Here is a 13,632-nt window from a genome sequence, read left to right on the forward strand (position 1 = left end):
GTGAAATGTTCCTTCAGTGAATATGCCCATTCCCTGTTTTATGCATCTGAGGAATGCAGCACACATCCCCACAGGGCTGATGCTTAGCTGAGCTACTTGCTAGCGTATGCCCATGCACGCAGCAGAGGGGAAAAAAAGTACAGAACAACCATTTAATAGTGTTCTGTCATAAAGTTGCTCCTGTCTGTTTATTTGACTTAAAAAAAACCTGGCCCTTCTAACAAATGGAACTTGACTACAAAAATGTAATGACATTTATTCTCACAGCTGCCAGCAAACTCACATGCACCATGAGTCATTCCAGATGCGGATAAAAACAAAGTGTGCCTCTGAAAGCAAGATTCCTGATCCCAAGGAGAGTTGATTTAGAAGAGGCGCTACTACACTGACTTCAATTGCATTCAGGAAAACAGACAGGTTCTTCCTTTGGAGTGGGAAGGTAGTTGAAAAAACAAATAGCTAATATACAGCTATAGAAAGGATTTTTATAATAAAGGATGTGCCAGAAGACTTTGTTACTGCTGCTTTTCTGTTACAATGCTTATGCGACTGTGAGCCCAAGGTGGAGCAGAGGTAAGATTTAAATATATAAAAGAAATTATGGAAAAACACTGAAATTGCCGAATAGTTCTGACATTACAACACTTTTTTTTTCATTTGCCACCCCCAGCTCTTGATTTTTTTCCCATTCTCAGAAGGTTAATTTTTCTTAAAAAAAAAAAGAATCTCATCACTTTCTTTCCCACCTTTCTAGTAAAATAAAATTAGCAGCAGTTTTTTTTCAGAGCATAAAATCCAGAAGAAAAACCTTTCCAGCCACAAGGGCCATGATTTTCTCTTTTCTCCTGGGCAGGTGTTTGGGGTTTAAAAATAAGACGCTACATGAGGCAAAAATTAAAATACCCGCAGGACAGAGGGAGCCGAAGTAAAAGGAATTCTAAATCTGGGGGACTAGCATGTTTTATATATGGAAAGCTGTCTGTATGAAGATACATTTCATTATTGCCTATGCATATTTATCACTTTTTCCCCCAGTGACTTACAAAGTAAATGTGTATCCAGCCAATTCAGGATTTACCCCAAGTGGCCCCCATCCAATATCTTTATTAATTATTTTATTTTTTAACTTTCTCCTTTTCTTTATTCTCTCCACTGGAATTTGGCTGTGGTTCAGTGGCTGCTTTAGTAGCACTGTCTGGAAGGAGAAAAGGAAACACCTCCCAGCAGAATTTTCTGGGATTGAACCTAAATCCACAGACTTCTTAAGGGAACTTTGGCATCAATGAAGTGCAAGTTAAATTTATTATTCAGCCCCCACTTCCTCCCTCTGTGGGCTTGATTCCTTTCTAACTGAGTCTGTGTTTTGTAATAAGGGTTGAAATTTTTAAAGGGGCATCAGGGAGTGAAGTTGAATGAGATTTTAACTCTTCTCTAGGAGGCAATGATGCCTAGTGCATTGGGCTGAGACCCAAAGATGAGGGCTCTATTCCCAGCTCTGTCACTGGCTAAGACTAAAAGGTACATCTGCACTGCATGGCTATTTCGGGATACCGGAGGTATTCTGAAATAACTACTGTACCCCTAATCTACACAAGCCGCCTTATTTTTTGAAATAACAGGCCCGGTATTTTGCCATCCTGGTAAACATCATTGCAAGGTTAAGGGAGGGCTCGAAATAGCATGTTCTTTTGAAATTTGGCACTGTGTAGATGTAGATAAGAATAGAGTGTTGGGCCTTACAGCTTGCCCTAAAGGCCAACAGATTTGGGTTCTCTCAGACCAGTGGGGGAGGCCAGTTTCAGTCAGGGGCCTTCCAGTGAGTACATCCTGACCTCAGTCCTAGATGGTTAAACCTGGAGACTGCTCGTTTGAGCATCACTGGCTGTTAATCTCAACTTCCATGACTGTGAATGGGGATGAGAGGAGAAGCTATCTCAGATGGCCAGGACCCGAACCATTTGGCAAAGCCAGCAACCTGCATGGCAGCTGGAAGTGAACAAAAGGATGGAGCATTCTCGTTGGGGTTAATACCTCTTCACAGAGAAGCAAGCACTTTCCAGCATCTCCTATAGCTTTCTAGCAGTCTTCCAGGGTGCCCCATGTTGGAGCCTACTACACAGTCCAGCCTCAAAGTGACAAAACTTTGACTGACAGTGGCAAGATCTTGAGATGAGAATGAAATAGTTGCAACCCGATGTAGACAGGGGAAGGAAAAGCCCCTTTGGCTACCAACTTCTCTGTGTGTGTCTAAGAGCATCTCAGAATCCAAAGGCTGCCCTAAAGTAATCTCTTGAAAATGCAAAGGGAAATTTGTATCAGTAATGAAGAGAGGACATAGCCTTATACTTCCCTCAATCCACCTTCTCCCCTGTCTTGTCTAGCTTAAGCCACAGCCAGCTAACTCTCATCCAAGTCCTGGACGAAGCTTGGCACTGAGAATGCAAAGGCAGCACAGCATCTGGAGCTCATGAAAATGGAAAGCTGCATGTCATCTACATACTGACCAGTAGCACAAATTGTTTAAAGCAAAGATTCCCTTGCAAAGCAAAACATCCTTCATTCATTAATAGTTGATATCCATGGTAAAGATTAACATTGGAGGTTTGGGTAAAACGGGACCTGCATCAAAATTCCACTGTCAAGGATTTGTCCCTTCTCTGTTCTGAGATAGAGATGGGCTAAAATTAGAGACATTGAGTTAAATCTCTGAACTTTGAGAAATTGTAGTATGGAGGCTAGGGTCTGAAAGACACTGTCATGGAGGACTGGGCCTTTGGTGCATATATACATCCAAATGAACTTGGTACAACCTCTAACTTCTTTAAAATAGGGTGCTATAGTCACAAGCATTTGACTAGGAGTGAGCACAGGGCCTGCAGGTTCCCAGATATCAATCCTTCTGCCCCTGGAACAGGTCAAAAGCTAGGAGAGACTCAGGGAAGCCTTAGGGTGGGTTTCTCCATAGTTGTCAGGAATGGCTGCCAAAGAGAGATAGCATCTGGTCTCCCTTCTCAGCTGGGTAAGACCTGGGAGGCTAGTACTCAGAATCTTGAATGTATTTGCTCTTGTTTCGGAGCTCTTGTTGTCAAATAAAGCCAGACCTGCTGAGGAAAGGCTCTTGGTCTGAGTGGTGGTTGGGGGCTTTTATTCTACTTCCTTCTCCTGGTAAGTTTGATTACTGGTTTGTGTGCACCATTCGTAGTCGGGGCTTTGCGCCCCCCTCCCCCCCCCCCAAAAAAAAAGAAGACAAGGAGCTTTCTCTCTTCTTAGGGTTGACATTAGGAAAAACTTCCTAACTGTCAGGGTGGTTAAACACTGGAATAAATTGCCTAGGGTGGTTGTGCAATCTCCAGCACTGGAGATATTTAAGAGCAGGTTGGATAGATTTCTATCAGAGATGACTTAGATGGTGCTTGGTCCTGCCGTGAATGCAGAGAACTGGGCTTGATGACCTCTCGAGGTCCCTTCCAGTTCTGGTATTCTATGATTCTTGCTCATTCATATTCTACAGCAATATTTGGAGTGCCATGTGGAATGTCAGAAGCATTCTGTCTCATCTGCCTGCCCAAAGCCAAATGTGAAGTGGGGAGCATTACAACAGAGGACAAAGATAGAATAGTTGTAGCTGAGGCACGTTGCTTTTCCACATCTGAAGTTTTCTACAGACTCAGTTCCACTGCTTGGAATTTCTGATTTCACTTTGGAGAAACAGCAAGATAGCAACAGGTCTTGTGGAGCAAATGTAATCCATATAGAATGCCTCTACCCCCTTTCCCTCCCCCCAAGGTACAAATGAGAGGTATGATTATTACAGAAGAGCTTGAACCAGAACTCTAGATCTGCATAGATGTGTGAAGTGTCCAACTTCAGGTAACTTTGAAACCACGGACAGACCAGACTGTTCTTTTGGGTTTAGATTTAAATTTAATATACTATAAACCATTATAAATCTGGACAAACTCCACTGACTTCAATATTACTGAATTTAGCCCAATATCTGAATTCTTGAAATTGCTTGGTTTTATAGTAGAAACTCTAAAGCCAGTCTAGTTAGCATGTCTCAGTTCAGCTGGATATATTTTAAGAGCTTCCTGATCAGCCAGTGAGGTGGGTTGATAGGGTGGTTCTTTGGGTGGGGAAGATGCAATTTGATTCCTCCAAGGTGAGCTTCCTTGGGCAGTGAGGAAGCAATTATGTCTGTAATTTCATCCACCATTGAAGGCTGGGGAAGAAGGAATGGGAAGTGTAAGGTTGGAGGAAGGTCAAGGTTTTCTCACTTGTTCCCCACACACTGCTACACATCTCTACTCCCAGTTGTTGCAAAAATGGATCTTCTGTAATTCCATAAAGCTACAGATGTATTCATTCTCTTGATACATTCCTTATGTTTGTCCCTGGGGAGAAAGAATGCCCATCTGCCTGGATTTCCCCAGAGCAGGCCTAATTCTTTGTGTTTCATCTATTGTTCTGGCAATAACGGTATTGAACCTGAGTGAATAGTCATTGCTCAAGTCACTAGCATGCTGCGATACATGCTGCCTCAGCTTCAGAAAGCTGGTAGCTTTCTTTAGCCAAGTGAGAGAGGGAAGCATGTCCATGCCCAGCCAGTCATTTCACACTGGAGGTACAGTTTAATTCTTTGTCTGATGCGTGACAAGAAGCCCGTGCCAGGCACATGATGATCCTGCCACATGCACTTTCCAAGTAATCCTGGCAAGGGAACAAGGTGAATCACCAAAACTTTTTATTTCACTTTCCTCTTTCCTGCCCTGCCCCATCTTGCAAACTAAACCTTCCTCACCACAGTTCTGCAGCAGCCTCTAGGGTTCTAGTGCTAACAGTATCACTACCTTATCTCTTCTGGCTTGCATGGTGCAAGTGTCAAGAATTTGGCTTGACTGCAGCATGTAATTACCACACAAATGGACATACACACCCAGCAGCCCCTTGTGTACTGGGTCATCACTTTGGCTTGTGTAGAACATGATGAGGAGCATAACGGTCTGGCTCATGAATAAAAAACAAATTACACCAGCTGGCTTTGGAACAAGAGCTTTTAAAATGTAGTGTCCTTTTCACTTGCTGTGATTTCCATAGAGTAGTTATTATCCGATTCATGAAAAATGTACATAAAACTATGAGGATTTGAAATATTATGCAACTTGGCCTGTTCTCTATGCTCGTGTGCAAAGTTTGCTCCATCTTTCACTTGAAAGGAAAGATTTTCCTTTTATCTGGTTTCCCTGATTGCTTTAAAGAGTCCCTGGAACCCATATTATTTTGCTTGTTTGACACTGTTAGGCTACATTTTTCTCTAGTGTAACCCCACTGAGCTCTGTGGAGTTATGCCAGCAGAATGTTTGGCCAGTTATATTTGTGGTTCCCACCTATTTTGAATTTCATGGGTCTATACCATTTCTCAGAGGTCTATGCTTGTAATAAATATCTGAAATCTCATTTACAGTTAATTCATTAATAGTGACAATATCATTTAAAACCAAAAACAAAACCCCTCACTGATGTGACCCTGGAGGAGAAAGACCCTGCTCACATTCCCCTCGTACACCAGAGCCTGGGGGGACGGGGAGGGGACAGGCTAGTAGATTCTGTGTGCTCCATAGGGGACCAATGCTGGGGTGGGGAGCCCCAAACCTTTGAGGACGGATCCTGACAAGCCGGGGACTGCTTCTGGCTCCAAGGCCTTAGGTTCTCCACCTCTGGTTTAAAGGCAGCTGTGTAGGCTACTGGTTAGAGTATTTGACTGCAAATCAGGCAACCTGCATTCTACTCCCAGTTCTGCCACTGGAATGCTGAGTCACCTTGGACAAGTCCTGTCACCTTCTATGGCTCGGTTTTCCCACGTGTAAAACGAGGATAATGATTCTTTTTCTCCTTTGCAAAGTGCTTGGAAACATACTGATAAAAAGGGCTGTACAAGAGCGAGTTTTTAAAACTTGATGTCATACAAACAGCACCTCTGGGCCCTGGCTCCCAAAACTGCAGGGCCATGGGTGGCCAGATTTAAGTCAAAGAAGCATTAGTTACTCTCATTTATACCAGGGACTAGACCAGTAGTAACGGCTGCTAAAACCATCTGTAGCAGAGCCCTGAGTGGGACTATTTTTAAAAATTCCTACTTCTGTCCCATCCATAATACTCACTCCCACATCCACCTGCTCCCACATCATTTCTTGCATTTTTATCCTCTTCCCACCTGCAAATCTTTATATCCCAAAAAATCTCACCAGGGAAAGAAAAAAAAAAGAGAGAGAGAGAGAGAGAGAGAGAGAGAGAGAGAGAGAGAGATTTTTCCATGCACTAAAAAACCCAACCCTGGAGTAGGTTGGCTAATCTCTCTATATATTTTAGAGTATGTCTTTCTGTGTGTCCGTGAGTGTGTTTGCTCAAGAACTAAACAGTAAGAGCTAGGGCCACCCAATCTGGCATGCAGCTTCCTTTTCTCCTAACTTAAAGCAAGGTCAGGGTCGGTTGTGCCAGGACAACCAGAAACCCCAGGAAAAGGACTATTTTCCATAACATGCGAAGGGAGGGGCTGCTGTTTGGATGGATATGACAAGAGAGTGATCGCTGGGGGCAGCAGGCCCACAGAGGAGAGCTATCCTGCAGAGTGTCCACTGAGGGCAACCACACCACAATGGGAGTGGCCAGTAAGGCTGCGGCTCCACCATCTTGCCTGCCAATACACTGTGTAAGCAGCGCCTCTCCCCCAAACCCTTTCCCTGCCTCCTGGCCCTTGGCCCCAGCACTGGAGGGGTGTGTGGAAAAAAAGGCCCTTGGTGGCTGGCGGGAGACCTGGGAGGGAGAGAACAGGTCCCAGGAAGGCTGGAGGTTCTGGGGAGTGGGGAGAGAACAGGTACCTGATGAGCTGGGTGGACCTGGGGAAGAGAACAGGCCCCTGGGGGGGTGGAGGGGAGACAACAGGCCCTGACTGGCTGAGGAGTCCTGGGGAGAGTGAACAGACCCATGGCAGGCTGGGGGGCGGGGGGAGAAAAGGCATTGGGTGGGCTAGTAGGAGAGAACAGGTCCCTGGTGGGGAGAGGTGACTGGGGTGGGGGAGGATCTGCCCTTGGTGGAGGGGGGAGGACTCCCCACCCTGAGCCCTTCCTCATCCCACCCCTCATTCTCTGACCCCCCTTCCCCACATCTCCAAGGCCCTACCCTGAAAGACCCAGATAAAGTCGGCTACTATAGCTATTAATTGAATTCAGACACCATTTTTACCACTAAAAATAAAACGAACCTGGCTTAAACTGTATAAAAGTATGTAAAAGTCCTGTTACAATAGTCATCAAATCTCTTTCTATCCCAAGCTTAAATTTAAGGATGAAAAGTTCCTTTATTTTTAAAAAGAACTTGCTTTACCTTGCTGAAATTCTATTTATGACAAACTAAATAGAGTTTTAGTGTTTTCACAAATTACCAGTCTTTCTCCCCTCACACCCATCCAATCCTGCTCTCAACAAGTACATTTTACATACTCCCAGTATTCTGGCAGCAGGTGCTGTGGGAGCCGAGTCCTGCTGCAGGGCTATAATCTGCAGTTTCTGCCCTACCCTGACCAGGTCTGACACGGGCTAGGTGAGGGGCCAAGGTAGGTAGTTTTGTATTGGATTGTTAAATAAACAAGCTGCTAGTGGTAGGTGTCAGGCAGCTCGGTAGTATGGCAAGAGGAGATATGAAAAGCAAGATGTCATGTTTTTAAGGCAATTTGGCTAAACAGAGATGAGATCAGAGGGAAGATGATATCCGAAATTACCCTGTTTTGGGCTATCTGAGTAAAATATTGTAGTACAGAGAAAATAGTCATGCCCTTATTGAACAAGAATCTAAATGATTCTGAAACTCTCTTCACCACAAAAAGCAGCCCCAAGTGACTAAAGTTCACAGCCTGTATGGTCATAAACTGTAGCTGGAATAAAACAAAATCTGACAAGAATGAGATAACTTGGAAGAAAAGCCAGGGTAAACACTAATGATGGAACAACAGGGAAGTACATGAGCGAGAGTGGCCTTCTCAATGAATTTTACATTGAAAGAACATGTATATAGAATTATATACTGGAATCTAATTCCCAGAATATTAGAATAAAATGTAAGGGGACTACAGTGAATAAAGGATCTCTATCTGACCAGCCTTGACATTCCTGAATTCCCTTATCTCCTCTATAATTACTGTAATCTCAGATTTAGAATGATCATTACATCCATTAGACTTTCAGGTGAGATGTAAAACAGAGTTCCAGAACATTTTACACAAAAATGTTGATTTTTTTTTTTTACCCCGATAGCCTGACCAAATTAGATCTTGGAAACTACACACTGACATTTGCCACCAAAATTCCACTGCAGTTTGTCTGAAATAGTATTTTTCTCTTGTGCCATTTGTGCTAGGCATCATGTAAACACACCCAGCAAACAGTCCCTTCTCCAAAAAGCTTACAATGTAATTAGACAAGACAGGCAACGGCTGGAAGAAGGGAAATGTTTACATCCCCTTTTCACAGATGGAAAACTGAGGCACACAGTGATTAAGTGACCTATCCAAGGTCTTCTAGAAAGCCTGTGGATGTGTAATACTGTATATTAGCCCTGGTCTACACTGGCATGTTTTGTTGCCAAAACCTGCCGTTTGTTGACAAAACAGCAAGAGTATTTATACTACAATGCGACTTTTGGCAGGAAAAACACTCAGTTTTGGCAACAAAAAACTTCCACTCCTGTGAGAGACTTTTGCCTTTTCCCCTCCCTTTATAGTTGACAAAGAGCCAGTATGGACTCTGCTGTTTGTTTTGTTGAAAGAACTGGCTTTCTCCAGTATCCCACAATGCCTGCCCTGATGGCTGTACTTAGTGTTAAGTGATCTCCGCTATCCTGCAGGCATGGGTCCCCCTCCCCTTTCAAAGCTCCAGGAAGTATCTGACAGCTGAGTGAGCTGCTCCATTTTGGAAACAATCAACAAAACAAATCATTGGAATGCTTCTGTTCTGCCGCTGCAGCTGGAGGGCTGGAGAGAATGCTGTGCTGCTTTGATATTCTTTAGAGTGGAGAACTCACAGGAATCAGCTCTGCCTTCCCACTAACTGCACTGTGGGATGCTCACCCACATTGCTTTGCTCTAGCTATTGACATTGTGGCCATAAAATGTTGACAACGGAAGGCAAAAAAACCTGGTTTGACCGGTTTTCACTTTTGGCAACTTCTGCATATCAACAACACTTTTGTCAGCAAACCTTCCCAGTGTAGAGAGAGCCATGGGATTAGTGATGATTTGTTCATTGGGGGCCTTAACAAAAGTAATTACATTGCAAAGGTTTGTTTATTCAGACTATAATAGGCCTGATCTTCCGGTCTTATAAACTGGAATAGATCCATTGAAGTCAATGGAGTTAGTTTGATAAACAGAAGCTAAACATCCTACTCAACAAGTTGAACCTAGACATCACTGATGTCCTGTGATAATTCACATGCCCTGGGTGGTCCAAAATTATGTCCTCCAAGCTGCATGACCTTGCAGGCTCTACATGTATGAGGTCTCACTGAGCAGAGGACACAATTTTGAGGACTACAAATGGCATCTTCTATCGGGACTGTCTGGAATTGTCCCATAGGCTGGATCTGATCTCCAGGATGCTAGGTGGGCAACAGACAATGATCCAAGCATTCAGTGCAAGCCTGGTATTCGTAGATGGCACATCACTGCTAGAGATAGGCCTGCACTAAAACCCTACAGCTGCACACACAAACTTTAGGAGTGTTTTGGACTGAGTCTGAAATGTGTGGGTCAGCCTAATTTCTTGTTTAAAGTTCAAATGTCTCCGTGAAGTGAATGGGGTTTCAGTAAAGCCAAGATGTAACCCATTGCTCCATTTCCTATAAGAATCAAGAATGATCAAAGACCTGCAGCACATTCATGAGAAATTGCTGGAAATTTCATTAGCAGTGGCTTAGGCACTTTTGAACGTCACAGGATATATGGGTATCAGAAGGCAGCAGGGAAAGGAGGAACTGTTCCATGATATCTCAGAATGAAGGAAGAAACGTTTCCCTGACAATAGGACAAGAAATGATGAGCAAAGGAGGTTTAGGTTGGACATTAGGAAAATCTTCCTAACTGTCAGGTTGGTTAAACACTGGAATAAATTGCCTAGGGAGGTTGTGGAATCTCTATCATTGGAGATGTTTAAGAGCAGGTTAGACAGACTCCTGCCAGAGATGATCAGGTGGTGCTTGGTCCTGCCGTGAGCAGGGCTCTGGACTTGGTGATCTCTTGAGGTCCCTTCCAGTTCTAGTGTTCAATGGGTCTACACACAGACTAGTAGTACCTGCAGATCTGCTTTGTGAGGGGCACAGGACAAAGTCCAAAATGGTAAACTATTGTATAGACTTCCTCTTCCCATTAAAAAAAAAAAAAGGTTGGAGCACTAGTCCACCCTCCTTTTTCATTCATTTCGCCTTCCCATCACTCTGAGGTAATAATGGCTAAGCATACTTTGTACTTACATAGTCGTACGACCGTTTTTCCTTGGCGACACCCTTCCCCTTGGGTATTTTGCCTTTCTGGTTAGAGTGCTGGATCTGAGAAATGGTCCCTTGAACCAGCCTCAGTCTGTTACGTAACATAGGTTTACTAACTCATCAAGTGGCTTAGCCTCTTAACAAGGAGCAGCTGTGGTCCCCTCAGAGGTTCCGATGAGGGTTAGTGTTGTAGCAATAACCTTGTTGTTGTTATTTCATCATTAGTATGGTGATGATGGCCGGAGTTCAATACTGTAATTGGCACCCAGAAGATGTATGTGTGAAAGAAAAGACTAAAATAAGAACCATTGCTCCCTTTTGTTCTCACAGAGATTTCTTTCTTTTCATTAAAGCCTTTGCTGAGGCATTTCTTGTCCCAATTTTGCTGGCTACAGTTGGCAATTCCCAACTCCTTTGAGATCAGCACTTGTTCCTTTCATTGTTTTGAAATTCCTCACCAGCCACAGCAAATTAGGTCACCAGCCAAAGTGACTAAACATTTCATAAGCATCTGTGATTGGAGGAGCCCAGTGGGCTGCCCTTCTTTATCTCCACCCCTTACCCTCGCACTTCCCCCTCCCCCCCAAAAAAAATCAGGAAGAGGAAAAAGAAAGTTCCTGAAGATGCAGGGCATGCTTTGTGTTGCTAGGCTGGAGACTCAGATCGGGTTTCCTGAGGATTTCAAGCACAAGGAAGATGCATTTCCAGGCCAGCTACCCAAAGCTGCACTGTGGCACATTTATTACCAATGCCTTCACCCACATTGTACTTGGAGAGTAGAATGCTGGGATTACATGATAACACAAATGAATAGCATAACTAGGAACTTGTAAAACTAATTTTGACCTGGAAATCTGCCTGCATGGAAGAGTCAAGGGTTAGCTCAGCGTAATCTATTTTGTGAGTTTTAGCATAGCATGGAGCCCCTGTTCTGGTTTCTCCAGTGTTTTGGAGTTACTGTCTTTTCCAACAGGCAGTACCTATATGAGCCTGCTTCTATCCAGATCAGTGAAAATAGCCCAATGTTAGACAAAAGGCATGCCGCACCTTGTCAAAGGAAAGCTAAGTGACCTTGCTCCTGGTTTTAATGAGTGAACTGCAGAAGTGTCAGCTCCATCAAACCCACTAAGATTAGTGAACAACAGAAACCTACTTCCTGGAAGTGGTTGAAACTCACTTCTGCACAATCTAAAGCGATGTCTAAACTGCAGGCTTCTTTCGGAAGAACCTTTTTTCAGAAGAAAAATTCTTCCGAAAGAGTGTCCACACTGCCAAAGCAATCTGTTTTTTCGAAAGATAGCATCCACACTGAATGGATGCTATCTCGCATGTAAGCTGTGATTAGTATGGACGGAGTGGCCACTAGGGCACCTGTGCTTTTTCTTCTTTCCTCTTCTTTTGAAAGAACTCCCTCTTCCCTGTCCACATATGCCTTTTTCTGAAAGAGCTCTTTCACAAAAAGGCTTCTTCCTTGTAGAAAGAGGATTACCAATGTCAGGGAAAAAAAACTCTGTTCTTTCAATTTATTTTTGGAAGAACATGATTGCAGGATGGACGTAACTCAGGATTTGTCGGAAAAACGGCCGTTTTTCTGACAAAACTCTGTAGTGTTAGACATACCCTAAAAGAAAAACTGTTTCCATTCTCTCTCATCTCTTTGTCTCCACTCTTACTCACACATTAATCTGTCTCAACTCAAAACCATCTCAGCTGCACATGGCCAGGCTGGGTTTTGCAGAATCCTGAGCAAAGTATGACGTGTGTGGAGTGAGGCTGTCTTAAATAGCCCAAGTAATATAGTTGTAGGAAGAAGCTGGTGATGTATGCAGCATTAGGATGTTAGATAGAAAAGTGTGTTGGTTGTTAGTAGGGCAAGTTCACTAGGCTGTTTGTCTTTGTTAGGCCATAGGGTGCTGCAAGTGGGGGGTTGCTCAGAGATCATTGGTGCATTAGCCAAGATGGAGTTTGTCACACCAGCAAGTACCTCTCCAGTGACATAGCTGCAAATCAATGCAGCTGATTGCACTTTTGCAGCTCCTAAGAAGCAGCCTTTCCGGTGACTTAGAAAAGCCTCGTGTTAGTTCATCTAACCTCATCTTGGTTGGAAGGAGCTGTTCACATTTTTTTTAACAAGTTGCAAAACACGTGTATGTCAGAGGATCATTTTCTAACTACAAAGGATATAAATAATCCAGAAAATAGCATCTGAGCAATCTCTCACTGACAAACTGGCATGAACTGCTCAGCCTTCTCATGTAGACGCACCATATTAAACACTAACGGTAGTGTGCATAGTCTGGTGCTCGTCAGCAGCTCAACAATAACTAAGAAGTGTGCCTTATTATTCTTTATTTGTATTGTGGTAGTTCCTGGAAACCCTAGTCATAGACCCTCTTATGCTAGGCACTGTGCAAATACAGAACAAGAAGTTGGTCCCTCCAGGGGAACCGACAGCCATGCTGAGCCCTGGGTAAAGCGTGGGAGGAAGGACAGCTCTTTGTTCCTGGAAAAGGGGCAGGGCTGAAGGGGTGGGGCCAGAACAGACAGCTCTGAGCGCTAACCCTTTCAAATCATCATGCCCTGGATTAGTTGCTCCCTTTTGAAATTTTTGCGATCACCGGGCCCCTGTCAGCAGGCCTGGTCCCTGGTCCAAAGGGTTTACAATGTAAGTGATGATCCAGTGTTCATGAGCAGCCATATGAAAACAATCCAGTGAGCATATGAGATGATGGAAAAACAATCCTCCAAAGAAGCATATTTCAGTTGGAAGGCTCTAGGCAGTTATTAACAAAAGGGTAAATAACATTAATCAAGTAACATTTTAGAAGATGAACAATAAGTTGACAGTTCTTTTAAATCCAGGCAAATTTATCCAGGCAAATTTATTCAGGCTTTTTACAGGCATCTTACAACTTCCACAGCTCAAACCCACCCACCCACTAGGGGTTATATCAGGCTGCATTCAATCCATAATACCCCACAATCTGCCTCACGTGGAAGGAGCAGTCGCCTGAATTGTGTCTTCCTAATTTTCTGATATCATGCCATTATCCTAAATATTTACTTGGGTTGTTTTCCTGGAAGCCAAAATCCATT

General features: G+C 43.7%; 1 protein-coding gene across 1 annotated transcript in view; it reads left to right on the forward strand.

The window, feature by feature from the left end:
- Window positions 1-320: 320 nt before the first annotated feature.
- FAM180A (family with sequence similarity 180 member A) overlaps window positions 321-13,632 on the forward strand; it is a 41,394-nt gene continuing 28,082 nt past the window's right edge. Inside the window, exon 1 of the mRNA XM_006114374.5 lies at window positions 321-573. Within this exon, the coding sequence (XP_006114436.2) occupies window positions 498-573 (76 nt within the window). The 5' untranslated portion in view covers window positions 321-497. The remainder of the gene's footprint in view (window positions 574-13,632) is intronic.

Source organism: Pelodiscus sinensis, chromosome 1 (genome assembly GCF_052426305.1).
Source record: "Pelodiscus sinensis isolate ZL-2025 chromosome 1, ASM5242630v1, whole genome shotgun sequence".
Lineage (NCBI taxonomy): Eukaryota > Metazoa > Chordata > Testudines > Trionychidae > Pelodiscus > Pelodiscus sinensis.